Source organism: Myotis lucifugus, unplaced genomic scaffold (assembly GCF_000147115.1).
Source record: "Myotis lucifugus unplaced genomic scaffold, Myoluc2.0 scaffold_14, whole genome shotgun sequence".
Lineage (NCBI taxonomy): Eukaryota > Metazoa > Chordata > Mammalia > Chiroptera > Vespertilionidae > Myotis > Myotis lucifugus.
Genome location: NW_005871062.1, coordinates 107,846 through 127,734, shown reverse-complemented (window position 1 = coordinate 127,734; position 19,889 = coordinate 107,846). Strand labels below are relative to the sequence as shown.

Sequence of the window (19,889 nt, the reverse complement as noted above, 5' to 3'; positions counted from 1 at the left end):
ACCCTCTAAAATGGGAAACAGGAATCCAGGTAGCTTGTTCCTTCGTAGGCAGCAGTCCTAACACCCAGCGGTGACGTAAGGAGTGGGAAGGCAGGCATCGAAGATCAGGCCTGGTTAATGCCATGGAAAGCTGAATATGGACTTGGGACCTGGAGTTAAGCACCTGTATTCACATCCAGCTCCGTAAGGCCATGGGCAACTTAAGTAGCCTACCTTTCCCTATAAATGTTAAGGATTAAATGAGATAACCCATTCAGAGTGCAATTGGCAAGTGCCAACACAGAGTAAGCACTCAATGTGTGTTAACTACCGTCCGAGGAATCCTAGTCCACCCTGCGGATGGGAGAAGTACCACACTCATACCCGTTTCTCAGCTCGCACATTTAATCAGAGGGTTTTGGCGTCTACGGGGTTGTCTTTCCATCCATGATCTCCGCTGGAAGCAGAGCCCCACTGCATCAGAGCAGAGGCAGCAGCATCCATCAGGAGTTTTAGTCTCCTACGCGGAGGGCAGGCTCTCCTTCGGGCTGTGGCACGGTCCATGGCTCTGCAGGTGGTGGGTCGGGGCCCAGCTTATCTTCATTTCTGTTAGGCTTCGGGGCTCCCTTCACTCCCTGCCCCTGTCCGCTCTCAGGGCTCACCGGGTGTGCCCGCCTGGCCTGGGCTCTCTGATGCGTGGAGCTCTGCAGGCCGACAGGAGTCAGGAGGAGAAGCCGTGCGCGGGGCTGGGGATGACTCCTTAGCGCCGAGGCCCGTGTCCAGCCGGAAGGGAGAGGGGCGACCTCGGCCCGGCCCGGCCCAGCCCGGGGTTAGTGGTTTGCTCCCGGGCCCCCCTGGCTACCTGGTGGTGGTCCCGGGCGCTCGCGGAGCCCGCGGCGGAGCTCCCGAGTGAAGGTGTCTTTGAAGCGGGCAGCGCGGCGACCCAGGGAACCCGCGGGCCCGGCCGCGAGGCCTCGCAGACGCCGGGCCGCGTCCTGGCCGCGCAGCTGGGCCTGCAGCAGGGCGAAGGCGGTGAGCTGCGCCGCACGCCGGATAGGCCGCGACTCGGACAGGCGCTCCACCAGCTGCGGGTTGTGCAGCAAGACGCCCAGCAGCCGCCTTAGAACCATCGTTGGAGCGGCCCGGAACCCGGAGCGCCTCGCTCTGGCTTCCGACCGGCGGCGCCCGACGACGGACCGCGTCTGAGCCCGCGCCGCCGGGTGACGACACTGCCGCGCTGGGATTGGTCGGCAGAACCCGCTTTTCGCGTTTCCGATTCCGCCACCTCCGCGACCTCTGGTTTTTCCCGTCGTGGCGGCGTCCTCGTCGACCTCTGTGCACTATGTCCAGCGGCCTCCTGAAGGCGCTGCGCAGCGACTCCTATGTGGAGCTGAGCCAGTACCGGGACCAGCACTTCCGGGTAAGGGGGGCCGGACCGCGAGGAGGGGGGGCCCTGGGCCAGAACCCTGCGAGTTGGTTTTCCCCGGTCTCACTGTCGTCTCCCACTCTCTGGTTTCCCGAAACCCACTGAGGCCCCGGTGCCTGCTGGGGAAGGGATGCCGAGGGCGCGGGGCTGTCGCCGAATCCCCTTCTCCCATAGAAAGGGGGTTTGAGGCTCGCTCTCCCAGCCCCTCGAAGCCGCTCCCGGCGCCGGGCCCGTGCAGAGGCGTTGGAGCGGCGGTCGTGGCGGCCCCCGTTTTCACAGGCTGTGCCTCGGTACGGTGACTGCGCTGAGGGGAAGGGTGTCCTGGACGCCTGGAGTACCGGGAGGCGCCTTCCTGACTCAGATGCCAGGGCTTCTTATTTTTTATTTTATTGTAGTGAAAAATATGTGAGCATGTAAATAAGCAGTTATTTTGAACATTTTCTGTGGGAGTATTACAGGGGTACCCCGTCTCTGCAAACCCATGTATTATTTTTTTCACTACAAAGGATAAAAAGCCCCTTTATAATAATATATTGGTTCAGGGTCTGGAAATGAAACCGGGACCCTTGGAGAAGGATCCAGTGCTGAGAATATGGAGTGTGCAGGGGAAAGGCACGCCACTTGTAGGACGGCGTGGTACCGAAGGAGGGCTGCATGCAATGCCACCTCCAAGCCACGACCCGCTACTAAAAGCAATCTGGGCCTTGCTTCATAAATTGTGAACCAATCTCCCTCTCTCTCTCTCTCTCTCTCTCTCTCCCTCTTCCTCTCTCTCTCTCTCTCTCCCCCTTTCTCTCTCTCTCTCTCTCTCTCTCTCCCTCTCCCTCTCTCTCTCCCTCCCTCCCTCTCTTCCCCTCTTCCTCTCTCTCTCTCTCTCCCCCTCTTCCTCTCTCTCTCTCTCTCTCTCTCTCTCTCTCTCTCATTCCCCCCCAAGCCCCCGCAGAGTATTTGTGGTAGATTGGGATGATAAGAGAAGCTGATTCCGAAGCAGAATTGATAATAGGAATACTATTTAAGCAGGGCTGTTCTTAGATTGTGTTGCTTAACTTTTTCTCTATTTGAAATTCAGGGTGACAATGAAGAACAGGAAAAATTACTGAAGAAAAGCTGTACATTGTATGTTGGAAATCTTTCCTTTTATACAACTGAAGAACAAATCTATGAACTCTTCAGCAAAAGTGGTGACATAAAGAAAATCATTATGGGCCTGGATAAAATGAAGAAAACAGCATGTGGTTTCTGCTTTGTGGAGTATCCTTCCTGTGTCTTAGGTGGCTGTTGGATGAGGATGGGACCTCAGTGGTTAGTCACCTGTTTAAAAACAATGAGTGAGGATATTCGCTAATTAGCAATCCCTACACTTATCTCTGTCTCTGCTTTCATCTTCTTACCTTCTGTCCAGTATGTCTGCACTCTTACATTGTGAAAGCTGGTAACATTTACATTTTGTTCTTGAAATCCATGCTTTGTTTATAGTGTTTTTTTTTTAATCCTCACCCAAAGATATGTTTTTATTGATTTTACAGAAAGAGGAAGGGGGGGAGAGAGAAATCAATGTTTCTCTCACATAAGCCCTGACCTGAGAGCTCAGTTGGTTGGAGCATCGTCCCGATAGGTCAAGGTTGTGGGTTCGATCCCCAGTCAGGGCACATATAAGACTCAACCATTGAACTCATAAAATGAGTGGAACAGCAAGTTGATATTTCTCTCTTCTCTCCCTCTCTTAAATCAATAATAATAAGTTTTTAAAAGTCAAGGGAATAGTATCATTCTAAGCCCAGAGACAGTCAGTTACCAGTCTCTTGGGTATCTCCAGAAAAAGTCCTGTGCATGGGTAGCAGTATACTAGTCCTCTTAGTGATTGTTCCATATTAGCACATGTAGGTCTACCTCTTTTTAAAATGGCTCTGTAGTATGTATCATTATATTAGATGTATATAATTATATTAGGTATACTCATTATATTAGATATATATAGCTTGATGTTTGTAGATAAAAACCAAAACTGTATTTATAATCATTTATTCTCTCCCAGGAAACTAAATATTGAAACTTCTGGATTTATCTGTTTCTTTTCCTAATATTTTTCTTTCTTTGGTCGTTTTGTTTTATATTCTGAGAAATTTAAAACATGATCTAACATGTGAAATTTTTTCTTTGTCCTGAATGATCTGTTTCTTTTGGTTGTATTTATGCTGTGAATTTTCCATAAAGGTCTGGTGATCTTTGGGTTTGCAATCATAATGAGGGGAAAGAAGAGTGATTTTGTGGACCCAAGCAGAGCTGCTGTCTCCAGTTGTTGCCTTACCTTTGGATATGTGGGTTTACCAAATGCCATGAAAAAAGGGGATTGTATTTTGGCCAGCTCACATCAAGACTGTGCCCTAGTTTCTCCAGACAGTTTGTTCAGAACCCTATCATTTGATTTGTACTTGCCTGGGATTAATGCCCTCCTGCTAGCAAGCCTTCCCACGTAGACACTGTTAACTAAACCCTTTCTGCAGCTTCACTTTTTATTCAATTTAGTTAAGAGCCGCCTGGGTTTACTGTCTCCTTAAGCTCCTTCAGAATATTTCAGACTTTGTTTCATCCATGAACACTCTCCCATTGGCTTTTGTTGAATCACTAGTCTGCCGCTAGCCTCTTCTCTTTCCTGGGTGTATGTTTCTTTTCTAATTTAAATGGGGGTCTTGAGAAGGAAAAGAGGGAAATGTGCTCACTACCAGCTCGATCCAGAAGCCCCACTTTTGATTTTGGTGTCTAATTTCTGGGCTCTACAAGCTTCTTCCATTCTCCCTTCAGATGCAAGGGATCAGTGTCCACGTTTTGCTTTTGCCTCTGGTAACAGTAGTTCACAGGGGACAGGGAGAACAATGAAAACACAAAAGACAAAATCCTCCTCAAAGATAATAATCAGTCTCTGAGAACTAGTATTTTTGCATTTTTCTTGTAAAGTCAAAGATCAACAATCATAATGGCAAATACCCAAGAGAGAGGCTGCATTGGCAGTGTTGTTTTTCTGTTTGCCCTTTAGCATGCATTCCATTCATTCAACAAATTACTGGGTGTGGAACACTGGAATTTCAGCAAGTGTTTCCCTGTGTAATTCAAGACAAGGGGGAAAATGTCTAGATCAGCATTTCTGAGTCTTTTCCTTCTAATGAAATACAATGGCAATTCCATATGCACTGTGACCTGTCATAAGGTTGTTCTTGAATATACAGCTCCAAATATGGATGGTATTGATTCTTTAGATGAGTGCATTTTGCGGCATTAAACCTGCCCTGAACATATTTTATATTTTGCAATCAAAATATGGAGAGAATGGGACCAAATAGTTATTAACAGGATTATTCAGGAAATCATGATCAATGTAGCCATGGACAAGTGTCATATTTGACTCTAGTGCTTCTGGACCAACCTCAAACAGGCCTTTGCAAACTGATGTCTTTAAACTCCGTCTAGTTGAGTTTTTGTAGTTCCAAAAAGGTTTAGAGAAATGCTATATAGTGTTCCTTAATACTTATACTTAAGGTACTACTCAAGAGCAGATGCAGAAAATGCCATGCGGTACATAAACGGAACTCGTCTGGATGACCGGATCATTCGCACAGACTGGGATGCAGGCTTTAAGGAGGGCAGGCAGTACGGCCGTGGACGGTCTGGAGGCCAGGTATGCAGGAAGGTTCTCTGGGCTCAGCCTTTACCTGGGATTCCAGTCCTAATGACAAGTGTTTTTATTTGTATTTGCTCTTTTGAAAATAACTTTGTGCCTCTAACTTGGGCTTGAAGTGAATCTCAAATCACCCATTGGGATTAGTAATTACTTTCTTAACCAATGCAATGATATATTCTGTACATTACTGGACTTTTGCTAGAGGTTAGATATTTTCCACCTGCAAAAGTGTCTAGAACAAAAGCAAAATGTGCCCTAACTGGTTTGGCTCAGTGGATAGAGTCAGCCTGCGGACTGAAGGGTCCCAGGTTCGATTCCGGGCAAGGGCACATGCCTGCATTGCCGGCTTGATCCCCAGTGGAGGACGTGCAGGAGGCAGCCAATCAATGATTCTCATTGATGTTTCTATCTCTCTTTCCCTCTCCCTTCCTCTCTGAAATCAATAAAGATATATTTTAAAAAGCAAAATGCACTGAAATGAATTTTGTTTTTACTTTAAAATAGCCTAATTTAAGTACCTTGCAATGAGCTATTTTTGAATGATGGTGAATGAGTATACACCTGATGTTTGGTAAGAAACAAAACAAGAAAACCAAACTATGAGGTAGTCTGAGATAATTCTGCAAGGCAGTTGCTTTAAAAAATTATATCCTGCTTGAATGTTCATTCACATCATATCTGAAAAGTCTTGGCTGTTTGACATATTTATGGGAGGCATATTTGTTGCACCAATCTTCTCTATATTGTAACCTGTGTTCTTTTCATTAAGGTACGAGATGAGTATCGACAAGACTATGATGCTGGGAGAGGAGGCTATGGAAAACTGGCCCAAAACCAGTGAGCAAAAACCATCATGAAAAACTCACTCCTTTGGCCTGCTGAATTTGATGTACATTACCTAAGGTCTGCAAACCTGCCATTTTTACAAATATTTGATCACTGTCTCTACTGAGCCAGACACCACTTCATGGCTTTCCTCTGAAAATTATTAAAGGACAGAATCCAAAAGAATGCCTTTAATTCTAGTCTTAGAATATTGGGCATGTGTAAGGTTACTGGAATGATTTTCTTACCAGGTCAAAAATCGTGTTCCTTGGCAACGGAGTTTATCTATAATGTTGATTTATCAGCCAAAACACCACACGTCTTTTAGGAAAATTGGAAAAAGTTTACAATTTTGTTTACCGTGTTTGTGTGTAAGCAGGTTCATGGTCTACACATTGGGGCCTGTAATCATCTAAAAATTTTTTAGTTGCCTTGAGATAAAGTTTAATAAAAGGAGTTTTGTTATATTCATATCTTTGCTCTAAATTAGGATCAGACAACTGAATTTTTCCCTATGTTGAATGCTAATCTCTAAAGGCAAACTTAGGGAGTCAAGAGACCTTCCTAAAGAGTTGGTGCAAAAGTAAGCCTTAGTCAGTCCCAGGGTATACAACCTGCTCAGATGCTTTATATGTCAGGAAATTAGGCACAGGACTTGAAGGGTATTTACTAAGCACATTTTTTAAAAGGTGTGTTTTACCTAAAGCTAAAAAAAGCCAGGGTTGGTTTGTATTAGGAAGAACCTCAAATACCTTAAGGGAAGTGGGGGACATTGTCAGTAGGAAATGGGATGAAATATCAGAGGACACTAGTTAAAACATTGTCTTGACATGTTGAAGGTTGCTGTGAGGGCCATCAGATTTATTGTTTTCATTTTCAGAGTGATCTTGGGAATAGAGTAGGTCTGAAAAAAGAGCTTGAAGATTGAGAAACTGCCTAACGAAAAACGATCAGAAATGCTTTCCTCAGGAAATATGTTTTGGCCAATTGTCATGTTGAAGTCTGTTGTTTTTTTTTTTTTTTTACTAATTGTGCTTACTGAGTTTCAGAGCCTCGATAGCAACAGTCTCCACAGAGAGGAGTCTAGAGTATTTACTTTGCATTTGTAAGGCAAGAGGCGATTTCTCTCTAATAGTGTGTTGAACTGTTCTTTTTTAATTTATTGGGGTGACATTGTTTAATAGGATCATAGAGTTTTCAGATGTAGATTTCTAGGATACAAGATCTATATATTGTATTGTGTGCCCGCCTCCCAAAGTCAAATCTTCTGTCAACATATATTAGGTACCCTTCATCCCCACCCACCCATTCCCTTTGGCAACCACTACACTGCTATTTGTGTCCATGAGTTTCAGTTTTATATCCCACACATGAGTGAAACCATATGGTTCTTAGCTTTTTCTGACTGGCTTATTGCACTTAGCATAATATTCTCTAGATCCATCTGTGTTGTCACAAATGGCAGTATTTTGTTTTTTTAATGGCTGAGTAGTATTCCATTGTGTGTATGTACCACATCTTCTTTATCTAATCCCCTATCGCAGGACACTTTGGTTGTCTCTATTATTCATTTAAAACTGCTAATCTGATATAATTTTTCCTGACATAAGTGGCATTTTTTCATCTAGCAACAAAGTATCTCCAAACTTCTTGTAGTTTGTGGGGCTGAAGTATCTCAAATGTGAACATCTTTGACACTAGGTAAGTATAGGTTTTCTCATTACATTGAAACCGGTTATTTATAAGAGCTATAACTACTTGTAAGTGCTTAAGAAAAAAACATTTGCAGATATTTTAATTTTATGAGGACATACTATTGACTTTTTAAATTTCTTTTTACACTATAGTTTGAGTTTAATGTATTTTATATTCTTATTTTAGTAAAACATAACTGAGATTTCTACAGACCTTAAAACCAGACAGTGGTTCTACATGGAATTGTGACTTCTGTAACAGATTTCAATAAAGTTGGACCAACTTATCCTTGTCTGTGCCCATTTCCTCATCTATAAAGAGGGACAGTGGAACCATCTTACTCAGGAATATTTATGATTACGTTTGGGGGAGAAATCTATGAATAATGTGCAGAATTTGCATGCCCATTTTGATATGACAGTTATCTAGTATGGTAGTCACTAGCCACATGTAGCTAATTAAATTAAAACATTCAGTTCCTCATTCACACTAGCCACATTTCAAATGCTCAACAGCCACATGTGGCTAGTGGCTGCTGTAGTGGATGCAAATATAGAACACTAGAGGCACGGTGCTTGAAGTTCATGCACGGGTAGGGTCCCTAGGCCTGGCTAGTGATCAGGGCTGATTGGGGCCTTCCTTCCAGCTGCTGACTGCTGGCCAGGGCCTTCCTTTGTTCCGCGCCAACCCCTGGTGGTCAGCACTCATCATAGCGAGCAATCGAACTCCCAGTCTCTGGTTGAACTCCCAAGGGGACACTTTGCATATTAGCCTCATATATATAGATTCCATCACTGCAGACAATTCTATTGGACAGTGTTTTTTAAGGATAGGCTGCTTGGAGCCTTCATTGGTCATATTCATAAATGAGTGCTGTCATGACTGAAATGTCACTTGGAAAATTCCTACTCACCAAACAGTACATGTTATTTAATACAAGAGCACACACATTTATAAAGGCATTTCATTTATTTTTCAAAAAAATATTTTTGCTAGAAGGTTTGAGTCATTTTACATGATCACAACCTTTAAATAAATTTTTTCTGACCAAAAGGTACGACTTAAATGAACAGCTTGTCTAGGTCTGCTTTTGTAATACCCCAATACAATTAGCACTTCTCTGATGGTATTCCCTAGGCCGCCTTAATTGTCTACTGGCCAGGAGGCAGAGCCCCGCACATAAAGTATGTGCTTTATAATTACAGATTAGTTTGGTTTCTTAACATCAGTAAGCAGAGCAGGTAGTCAATATATCCAATTCACACTATTAATACACTTTCTCGCCTGATGGTTCTGATCCACCCAGAACTCCCAGTTATCTCTTTTAAACCAGTGAACCACAATTAATTGCAGAGAAAGGGCAGCTCAACTTAGACTAGTGCTGGCTGTTCTGGTTTTCCAACTATGAATTCAAGATGACCAATGTTACTCGTATTTAATGATAAATAGAAAATACAATGCAAAGCCAAAAAAGGGATTTGGGGACTCTGAGGAGCAAGTGCTTTTTCCTTTAGGAGGTTCCTTTCCTTAAGAGAAGGTTTGTTCTCTACAATTCTTGCAAGAGCTTAACTAAAAGAATTAAATCTACATTCATTGCTATACATTTAACAACAACAAAAAAAAACCATTGGAAAGCAGCAGCTACAGACTGGTAAGTTTGCTGATGGAGAAAACCGGGCAGCTTGTTGAAGACACATCATGAGTAGCTTTTACTTTGTACAAGGCCTGCACTCAAACCCCAAAAGCATAAGGTCTACCCACCTTGTGAGCAACAATTCAGGGCCAAGTTAGTGCCAGTAAAACAATGTCTGTCCCTTCCACCAACAGTCTAAACTGTATTTCAAAAATGTCTTTGTTGCAAGGAAGCAATTATTGCAAACATCAAGAAAAAAAGGCCATTCTAATGTAGGACTTGGCCTAGAGGTTTATAACTAATCACAAGTGGGGAACAAGTGACTATGTGCTAAAACCAAGTTTCATGAATGCAGAGAAACATTTTAATCAGACTTAAAATATTTGTAATTTACTCTAAAGCATGCTGAGCAGTGCATCTCAAGGTGTCCCATAAAGCTGGAAGTGAATGAGAAATGACTTGGACAGCTCACTTTAGGTTCTCTGTGAACATCCCTGCAAGCCTCAATGTGGAGATGATGAACAGTTTCTCAGATTGGAGGAAATGGCAACTCAGGCTTTGGGCACTAATTAAGATTCTGCATGCCGAATTCTGTCAGTAAGGAAATGAGATATGGAGCTCTAAAGTATAAGATGTTTTGAATCAATAGTCTAGTTATTGGCTACTTTGTAGAGCTACAAAAAAAGTTAGGTAAATGTATCACATACAAATTTGAAAAATCTCATTTTGCATATTTTATGTCTGAAAACAAAATCTCAAGAAGAAGTCCTCCCCATTTTAAATTGTAATTTTTTCTAATGCAGACACAACCCTATCTATAGCAGCATGAAGTGCCTCTAATCTCAGTCTTTTTAAAGACTTGAAGCACAATAAGAAATACTGACCTGGTTTTATACTAAAGAATTTGAGTCTTGGGGGACTTAGGAAAGTGCTGAGGCTGTTTACACTGTAAACACTGGTGTTGGTGCTTGGTCTGCCTGGGGAGGGAACCCTGCATGTAAACATGTCTGACTCCACCCGCTGCTGCTGGCAGTCAGTCCTACCTTATGGCCAAGTTAAACTGCACATTTTAGCTTTTTATTTTCAACACCTAACTAGGCATAGATCCCAAGTGTCTTCTGCCATTTTCTTGGTATTTTTCTGTACAAACTTCTAAGTTTCTTACATATGTACCTGTTTTTCCTGCCCAGTTCAGAACGGATAATTGGGTAATTTAACATGCATCTTTTATTTCCTTCCAAATGCCACAAATAGCTAGATTGAAGATGCAAGATCCATTACATTAACCCTAATGCAGTCAAGTGTAAGAACAGGGCCACTTCTGCCTTTCTCCAGAAGATGAGGTTCATATAAGCAAAAAAAAAAAAAGGACTCCTTGATCAAGCAGAGGCCAAATGAGGAGCCCTGCATGTTGCTGAGATCACTAAAGAGCTAAGGGGGAAAAAAACAAACACTTGCTGTACTCCTGAGGAATCAAGTCTTCTCTATTAACCGTTCCTCTTCCCGCACCCACCTGAAAAAGACCTGAAGCCAGTCTTCAGTTTTGAATGTTTATATTTTAAATACCCTTGAAATAAAAAGGTATTTGGCAAATCCTAATTTCTTATGGGAGATAATACAAGGGAAGTGTCAACTTGTAAGTTACTCTTAGGCTGAATTCTCATTTGTTTGACCACTTGTTTTAGATACTAAGTTTTTTAATGGGTCAAAAACAAAAATCTAGGGAATTCAGTGTTCCAGCAAAAGCCTTTGTAAGACTCAGGCATTTCTTATAATTCTTCTCACATGTGCCTCCAGGAAGAGAACACACCAGTTAGTTTTTGGCCACTTCCTTCTCACCCTTCAAAAGGAATGCAACTCACGTTCCCAGACTCAGAGAGGAAAGTCAGTGAAAGGTACTGCTGGTAAAAGTAAGACAGGACTGGCTTTGTCAAAACAACTAGCTATCCTCTATGCCCAGGGAATACCTAATACTCTCAGAGTTATGTTGTATCAAAAACATCCCATATTTTTTAGGTTTTGGGATTATATTTGAAACCTGTATTCAGTTCATATCTAAGTTTCAAAAGCTGTACCAAATCTAGGTTTTTTTTGTGTTTTTTTTAATACTCTGCACTGCATGCTCTGTCTATATGCATGCGTTTGGATAATAAATATTAAATATGGGGTGGGGAGAACATGTGGAATTCATAAAGTTAAAACTGAAACCAATCTGAACATTAAAAAATAGTACATTGTAGTTAGAGAAATGAATAAGGGCTAAAAATAAACTTGAGGTAACAATAGTGGCCCAATACCACCAATCTGAAATATCTGTTAGAATTCAAATAAGTGTTTGGAGATTCAAGTAACAAACCATCTGCTCCAACTTGGTCAGACTTCCCAGCCTTGCTGGGTTTTAGTCCATGAGCCGGCATTCACACAACTCCTTGTAAATCCTCTTCCGTACTCGGGGCATGTCTTCTTGGGAAAACTGGAAAGGCTGATCTAAGGCGAGGCACTTGCAGTACTGCAAAGGACCCAGAAACATTAAATGGCCTGTGGCGTTATGTACCAGCCCAGCGTATTTTATCAGACGCAGACCTAACAAATAGTCTAAGGCAGCATTTTAAAATTTGTTTAAACTTGTTATAAAGCACTGTTTTAAAACATTTACCTCCAAATTATAGTTAACCTTCCATGTAAGTACATGGCCTGGGATGTCCCCCCATCCCCACTTAATACTATGAAAAGGGAAACTGACAAGAGGTTCCATTTCTTCTCAAGGTACAACTAGACCTCACATGGCCTATAACTGAGAACTTGAATTTTTCAAACCCCAGACATTCATGCGTCATATGAATGAGCCCATCTTCCCAGATCTTTGCAGTTCTCTAAATTCATGGATGGTATACCATAATTTCCTTCACATATATAATGTATAACAAAATTTCCAATAGCCCTTGATCACTAAGGGAACCTACAGTATGAGAAAGCACAGCTAAAGACCACTTGCCAATGGTTAAAAATACATAGTTAATTCTTCAAATGCCAAGGGTCCATGATATGGACAAATTCAGATCAGTGTCCAATGTGGCTCACTACTAACCTCTGATAAGACATGTATGTTAGCAATTACTCATTCTTGGCCTTCAAAGATGGTTCTTCCTAATGATAACATCTGAAAATACAGAAACTACTGCTTCTTAACAAGAAAGGGAGGAAGGGAAAGTACCCTGTTAACTGTAGCTAGTACCATGTACACATCGTGGGGACTCCCATCGCTCCTCTCTAAACCCAACAAATTTAATTCACACATTGAAAATTCTGAGGTTTTTTGTTTTTTTTTTACCTGGAGCACAAAGACTCCACAGTCACTGTCATTTTTCTGTTGTGGAATACACTGTGGGGGAAAAACAAAATGATCATTAAAATAAGACTAAATAATACTCTTCAGATAAGAAAATTTATTTTTATAAAAAAATAAGCAAGAGACATGAAATGTATCTCTATCCAGGACAGCTGGTGTGTATCACTGGGTTTTTTTTATATATATATATTTTTTATCACTGGTTTTTAAAGTGTTTGATTTTAGCCCTGCCCGGTGTGGCTCCGTTGGTTGAGCGTATCCCATGCACTGAAAGGTCGCTGGTTCAATTCCTGGTCATGGCACATGCCCAGATTGTGGGTTCAATCTCCGGGTGAGGTGCATACTGGAGGAGGCAACCAATCGCCTCTCTCTCTCTCTCTCTCTCTCTCTCTCTCTCTCCTCAAATAAATGCAAACGTATTTTTTTAAAAATAAAATGTTTGACTTTATGGAGGCATCTGACCACATGAAAAAAGCTATCAATGAACCACAATTTATAGAATAATATTTTGCCTAGATATAAGAAATGGGAAACAAAATAAAATACTATTTAAAAACTTCCATTTGGATAATTAGTTTCGCTATGAATATACTGACAATGGAATTGTGGATCAGAGAACATGTGCCCAGACTCTGAATACTTAGACAGTAATAATCCTGCTTAGCAGTCTTCACTTTTCATCTCATATTACACAACTCAGCCCTATTCTTCAAAAGAAATTGTAAAGGTAAATAATATGTTTTCAAAAGAACTGGTTACTGTATCCTGTCTAAAGTGAGAATATGAAAGGTCATGACTAAATTTAAGAGAATACCTACATATTCTAGTTGGGTAAATTCAGAAAATTTACAAGTTCAATTCTAGTTTGAACTAATATACTAAGTTATTTAAAACATAAAACTGAAGCTTAAGTTTCAAATTTAGCACTTGGTTCAGTTCAACAATGAACAAATAAATCTTATCTATTTGTTATAAAGGTTTGTTTCAAAACCCTGCCTTTATAACGTGTCAATGATCCAGACAGACCTGAGTTCAAGAATCTGGTCCTACCAACAGCTGTGGTGGCCTCTGGGGAAGGTCATACCTAGGCTTCAGTTTTCTCATCTATAGAGTAAAGAGGATACTTATCCCTAAATGACCCACTTACCTCACAGGCTGTAAGGATCATCAAATGAGATCACACAAGCAAAAACACTTTGAAAACATGAAAGCAGTGACCATAAGACACTGGTATATGTAACAGGATTGAGAGCTCTGCCCTAGCGCTGTGCCCCATGTCCAGCTTTAAGTGTCTATGGGCCAAACAGTGCTGCTTCCAGATTGTGCTCACACTGGAACACCCAGGCCACTGTCTTCCCCAACTGCCTGGAAAGTAGCTCAGTGCACTTGCTCCTTTTAGTCGATCCAAATAGTTGTTTCAGTATTTTCTCTGGGTCTATATGAATCTCCTGGAAATAAGAGCTATGAGGCAAAGGCAGATGCCACCAAAATTTTTTTTATAATAATCATATCATCATAAAAATAGTATAACCATATCATTAGCAGTTGCCCCAGGGATGAAATTACTAAACTTATTTGTTCTTAGCAAGCATTGGGAAACAACAGCCAGATGATGAACACTAAGGTTTTGAGCTTCCCGGGTCTTCATCACCAGTTTAAAAATGCTTTTAAAGACTCCTACTTCTTTGATAATTCCATCCCCTTGATATGCCTGGGTTTTCATATTTATCACATACTTACCTTTGTAACAGCAGTCTGCCAACCCTGAAGAAATTCAGGTCTATTTTTTTCTCTGGCTTCAGTCAGCAAATACTTTCTTATATTCTGGTTAAAAAGAAACAACAATACAGATACTATGTTCCATCAGTTGGTGAAAAATGGAACCTGCCCACAGCACACACAAGCAGAAGAGGAGACTGTGGCCCCACCATTGGGCAGAGTATGCATGAACAAGTTTAAAGCCGGAACTTTATTTCAGACCTTTCACTCTATAGTATTAAGAAAGACTCTGACCCCCTGTACTCAGGTATGTATGCACTTAGACTGTGGACACTGATATATGTTGTAATAAGAACTTTTTATGAGATAGTCAGCCTTTTTCAGCGGTAAGTCAACCTGCTGAATTTCGAAGTTAAAAATTACTGCCAAAGCTCAATAAATGGAAGGAACTCATGGTAGAAATCATTAATAACTGAAACTAAATGAAAAACATTGTTTCCATATTTTTGAGAACTGCACATAAAAGTATCATTCAATTTGCAGAGTTATAATTAAACCCATTCTAAATACTAAACAGAGTCAGAATCCTGAAATTTCTACTAAGATGAAGCCTACTGAAGTTTCAAATTTTCCCTCACGCCCTCAACCTCTTCATGCATCTCTCTCTGTGTATCTCTTCTAAAGAGTAAAGTTGGCCCTGGCCAGTGTGGCTCAGTTGGTTGGACATCATCTTGTGCACCAAAAGGTTGCTGGTTTGATTCCTGGTCAGGGCAAATGCCTGGGTTGCGGGCTCAATCCCTGGTAGGGGGTGTGCAGCAGGCAGCTGATTAATGTTCAGCTCTCCTATCAATGTTTCTCTTTCTCCCTCTGCCTTCCTCTCTCTCTAAAAATCAATAAAGATATTAAAAAATAAAGTAACTGATCTTCCTTGAGGGGGGGGGGGGGAAAGAGTGCAGAGGTTTCATGAATTAAATTAACCCCCCTAAAGGCAGAGTAGATGTATGTGTGTATACATAAGTGTGTGTTTGTATATATATACACACATATACTAGTATACACACATACGTATATTATGCATATATATTTTTTATTGCCATAAACATGTTATACTGTATCATTCCTGCAACTTGCTTTTTTAAACTCAATTATGTCTTGGAGATCTTTCCATGTTAGAACGTGGAGATTTACTGTATTCTTTTTAACTGTAATGATCAGTTTAACAGTATGACTATAATGTACATATTTAGCTAATCTGTTGGCAGAACTAGATTTGGGTTGTTTGGATTTTTTCACTATTAGCAATAACGCTGCAACGAACATCTTGGTGTATGCCTCATTCTTGTATATAAATACATATTTTTATGGAGTAGATCCCAAGAAATAGAATTGGTATGCAATAATTTATAAGGTACTTAGAACTGATTAGAATTGCAACTGTTCAAATATACATTCCACCAGAAATATGAGAATGTCTGTTTCCTTACACCCACATTACCAACTGAATACCATTAAATTTTTCCTGATATAGCAGGCAAAAAATGGAACTGTATTTGCATTTCCCATATTTCCTGTAAGGCCAAGCATCTCTCCATACATTTAATGGTTATCTGCATTTTTCCTAAAAATTACTTATTTTAACCTTTGTCTATTTCTATTAGATCCTTCTTTTTCTTAATCATTTGTAGAAGTACTTTATGTATTCAGGACAGTGACTATTATATGTCACAAACACTTTCTTCAAGTCTACTTGTCTTTTAACTTTATGGCATACAGAAGTTTTAAATTATGATATGTTATAATTTATCAATCTGTTCCTTTATATCTTTTGCTCTTTTGGTTCTGCGTAAGAATGCCTTCCTACTCTAAGAACATCACATTTTCTGTATTTTACTCTAACTTTTACAGTTTTATATTTAGGTCATTATTCCATCTGAAACTTGTTTTTCTAAATAGTATGAAGTAAAGATCTGTATTTTACTTTTCCAAGACGACAGCTAATTTTCCCAATGGCATATACTGAATAACCTGTCCTTTCCCAACTTTATCATACACTAAGTTTCCACATATGCATCAGTTGTTTTTAGATTCTTTATGCTGTACCACCAGTTTACTCGTCTATTCCTAAATAAATATAAACATAGTTTTCATTATTAAAACTTTATGACATAGCTCTGGCTGGGTAGCTCAGTTGGTTAGAGCATCATCCTGATATGCCAAGGTTGCAGGTTTGATCCCCAGTCAGGGCACATACAAGAATCAACCAATGAATGCACAGATGGGTGGAACAACAAATCAATGTTTCTTTCTCTTCCTCTCTCTCTCTCTCTCTCTCTCTCTCTCTCTCTCTCTCTCTCCAAAATCAATAAATATTTTTAAATTTTAATTTAAAGAAAAAAATTTATGATGTAGTTTGACATGTAGTAGACCAAGTAATCCTTCCTTCACTATTCTACTTCAAAACTATTTTAGCTGTTCATGCACGTGAATTCTGAAATATGAATCCCATGACAAGCTGATTAGGTTTATTTCAAAATCCTGATGGGAAACTAACTAGGACAGAAATTGGTATATATTAGTTTGGGGAGAACTGATCTCTTTCCAATACTGAGTGTGTCTATCTTTCCATCTATTCAGATTTCCTTTAAATACTTTAGTTTTCATCTTTAAAAATGTCCACATTTTTTTTGCTAGGGTATATTCCTGGGTAATTTATGTCTTTGTTGCTTTTGAAAATGGAATCTTTCTGTTTTCAGTCACATTTTCTAACTGGTTCTTGCCAGTGCAGAAAAATTAAGAAACCTACTGAATTTTCTTGCTTTGTATCCCCCCATCTTGTTGAACTCTCATATTTGCCAGTTGATTCTCTTGGTTATAATTCATTCTAAAGAAGTTATTTTGAAGATACAGGCAAATTTCAGCTCTAAAGAGAACGATTTCTATCCACATTCAAAATAAAGTGTTAAGGGAAAGGCATAATAAAATGTGATAACATCCAAATGAATCTCAGAGAGGATCCAGATTACAGACAGCCACCTGTCCTCACGTGGAGAGTCCTCTGGCAGTCCTTTTCTCTGCCAACATTTCAGAGGGGTTTTATGAGAGAAATCGATCCTCCGTGATATCTAGTGCTAAGATAATATTTGGTCAATCACAAGATAAAGGGGAAAAATGGGCATTATATTAACTTACCTCTACACAAAACTTAAAATGAATGCCTTGCGAATCATAAAATGAAATATTTCGGTTAGAAAGTGTCACAGTAATGAGAGACCAGTGAACTTCCAGGTGAATAGGAATCAACAGAAGACTCTTTTTAAATAAATCCACCTAATCAGGAAAAGAAAAAGAAATGCAGCCATCACCACAGGCTATCCAAATCAACAATAACAAACAGCTGCTTCAATTTCCTGACCTCTGACTTGCCCAAAGTCATAAAACTTGGAAGTGGTGAAGCCAGAATTTGAACCCAGGTCTTAGTCTGAAGCACATATAGTAACTATTAAGCTATAATACACAATAAGAAAACTGATGATATAGAAAGCACCATTTTCCATTTAACCTGCTAAAGCTGTGCTTATCAACTGCCAGATATGATTTGGCCCCTTATTTTTATGCTTAACTAATTTTCTTGTGTTCATATTTAACCTCGACTCAATTCTTATTTAGGAAGGAGTCATGGTATTAGAAAATATGGCTATACAGCTTTTATCTTTCTACAGACTCAGTATAGTAGTTAAGACTGTGGGCTCTGAAGTAAGTCTGGTCAAGTTCAAATTGTGGCTCTTCCACTTACTGGCCAGATAACTGGCAATTTTCATAGCTTCTTTGTGCTTTGATTTTTTCAATATAAAATACAGATAACAATAGTACCTACCTTATAAAGTTCTTGAGAGTTATAATAAATGTAAAATGCAAAGAACTGTGCTCAGCACATGATACGTAACTAATAAATCTTAGCTATTACCATTATTACTACCTTGGGTCTCCCAGGTGTCAAAATTGAGAAAAATAGCCCTGATAATACTTCCCATATCCTATACATCCTAATTCATCCTTTATATCCCAATATGTCCTTTGCTATCTAGGAATATTTGCTATTCCACTCAAAATCCTAGTGTGGATGATACAGTAGTAGGTGTTTAATAAACATTTGTAAGAGAGTTAATAAATTTCTTTTTTTTCGGGTATTTTTAAAGGTTATTTTAGATATTCCTTGGGTTGAAACAATTACAAGGCTATTTTAAAATACATCAGATTCTTTTTATTTTTTAATTTATTAGGGCGATACTGGTTAACAAAATTATACAGGTTTCAGGTGCACAATTCCACAACACATCACCTGTACACTGTACTGTGTGTTCACCACTCCAAGTCAAGTCTCCTTACATCCCCACTTATCCCCTCCACTACCCCCCACAACCACACCAGATTCTTAGCAATGTTCTCAAGCCTTCCTTGCTTTCTGATATCCAGATAATGTCCTGCTCTAGATGAATCTTCTGCTAGTCTACATGACCTTAGAGCAGTGGTTCTCAACCTCGGCTGCACATTAGAATCACCTGGGAATCTTTTTAAAATCCTGATTTCTGGGCCTCATCCTCTGGAAATTCTGTTTCTTTGTTATGGGGTGGGGCCACAACATTAGTAACAAAGAAACAGAATTTCCGGAGGATGAGGCCCAGAAATCAGGATTTTAAAAAGATTCCCAGGTGATTCTTATGTGCAGCCAAGGTTGAGAACCACTGCCTTACAGCAAAGCACGTTAGCACTTCTGCTTTTCAGTTTTTGCATCCACAAACCTGGGAGGTAGACAGAAGGGAATATTAGAAAGGATTGATAACTGGTTCTTTCCAGCTCAAAAATTTTGAATATCTAAAACAAGGAATCATTTAAAATATTGTATTCAATTACACCAAATTTATATTCTTCTCAAAAAGAAACTTTTGGGGAGGAATATACAGCCATGCTGAAGCTTCCTACAGAGAGAGGTAGCCTCTGGAAGCTGAGGGCTCCAGTCCTGCCACTATAGGAACTGAATTCTGCCAACAACCTGAATGAGCTTGGAAGATGAGAATGGAGTCTGGCTGAATCCTCGACTGCAGCTTATTGAGACCCTGAGCAGAGGATGCAGTTAAGCCACGCCTCGATTCCTGAGCGTGGGAACTGAGATAATGGCAACATCTCAGCATATGAATCTGGGAAACGGGTGAATGAGAGTGGCCCTGCACTGTTCTCAAGGAAGGGCATTATATAATGATAAAGGGATCAATCTAACAAGAGGATATAGCACTTGTAAACATCAATGCACCCCAAATAGGAACACCTATACATAAAGCAAATATTAAGTGGAATAAAGAGAGAGATTGACAGTATTATAATAATAGTAGGGGACTTTAACCCCTCACTTACAATGGATAGAAATAACAAGGAGCCCAGCCAGTGTGGCTCAATGGATTGAGCACCGTCCTATGTACCAAGAGATCACTGGTTTGATTCTTGGACAGGGCACATGCCCGGATTGTGGGCTTGATCCCCAGTAGGGTGTGTACAGGAGGCAGCTGATCTATGTTTCTCTCTCATCGATGTT

The 19,889-nt window shown here is 40.3% G+C and overlaps 3 protein-coding genes across 18 annotated transcripts in view; 1 reads left to right on the top strand and 2 right to left on the bottom strand.

Annotated features, from left to right (window-relative positions):
• Window positions 1–366: 366 nt before the first annotated feature.
• LOC111825109 (uncharacterized protein NCBP2-AS2-like) lies at window positions 367–1,262 on the bottom strand. The gene has a single exon (XM_023750524.1). The coding sequence runs from the start codon at window positions 1,107–1,109 to the stop codon at window positions 810–812; it is 300 nt and encodes a 99-aa protein (XP_023606292.1). The 5' UTR covers window positions 1,110–1,262; the 3' UTR covers window positions 367–809.
• NCBP2 (nuclear cap binding protein subunit 2) lies at window positions 1,227–10,602 on the top strand. 7 transcript variants are annotated; one of them, XM_023750520.1, is made up of 6 exons: window positions 1,227–1,399; window positions 2,475–2,656; window positions 4,940–5,078; window positions 5,851–5,984; window positions 7,535–7,607; window positions 10,489–10,602. In XM_023750520.1, the coding sequence occupies exons 1-4, from the start codon at window positions 1,322–1,324 to the stop codon at window positions 5,920–5,922; spliced, it is 471 nt and encodes a 156-aa protein (XP_023606288.1). In that variant the 5' UTR covers window positions 1,227–1,321; the 3' UTR covers window positions 5,923–5,984; window positions 7,535–7,607; window positions 10,489–10,602. The 7 variants fall into 7 exon arrangements, with proteins under 7 accessions (XP_023606288.1, XP_023606287.1, XP_023606289.1 ...); XM_023750519.1 differs by lacking the exon at window positions 10,489–10,602 and adding an exon at window positions 7,788–7,887; XM_023750521.1 differs by lacking the exon at window positions 7,535–7,607 and having other exon boundaries at window positions 10,493–10,602.
• Window positions 10,603–10,749: 147 nt separating this feature from the next.
• The window catches only part of SENP5 (SUMO1/sentrin specific peptidase 5), a 55,345-nt gene continuing 46,205 nt past the window's right edge, over window positions 10,750–19,889 (bottom strand). For 4 of the 10 annotated variants that reach the window (XM_023750513.1, XM_006084729.3, XM_006084726.3 and 1 more), the window contains 4 exons: window positions 17,492–17,629; window positions 14,324–14,407; window positions 12,566–12,616; window positions 11,437–11,743 (listed from right to left, as the gene is read on the bottom strand). In XM_023750513.1, coding sequence (XP_023606281.1) covers window positions 11,633–11,743; window positions 12,566–12,616; window positions 14,324–14,407; window positions 17,492–17,629 — 384 coding nt within the window. In that variant the 3' untranslated portion in view covers window positions 11,437–11,632. Of the gene's footprint in view, window positions 11,744–12,322; window positions 12,395–12,565; window positions 12,617–14,323; window positions 14,408–17,491; window positions 17,630–19,889 lie in introns of all 10 variants that reach the window. The other 6 variants (XM_023750512.1, XM_023750514.1, XR_002828207.1 and 3 more) reach the window with 4 other exon arrangements.

Bases quoted from the DNA above. Each gene is read 5' to 3' on its own strand.
- NCBP2 (XM_023750521.1), top strand. From the start codon at position 1,322: ATGTCCAGCGGCCTCCTGAAGGCGCTGCGCAGCGACTCCTATGTGGAG. The intron at 2,657-4,939 runs GTATCCTTCCTG...CTTATACTTAAG, and splicing joins TGTGGTTTCTGCTTTGTGGA to GTACTACTCAAGAGCAGATG. The intron at 5,079-5,850 runs GTATGCAGGAAG...CTTTTCATTAAG, and splicing joins GTGGACGGTCTGGAGGCCAG to GTACGAGATGAGTATCGACA.
- LOC111825109 (XM_023750524.1), bottom strand. From the start codon at position 1,109: ATGGTTCTAAGGCGGCTGCTGGGCGTCTTGCTGCACAACCCGCAGCTG.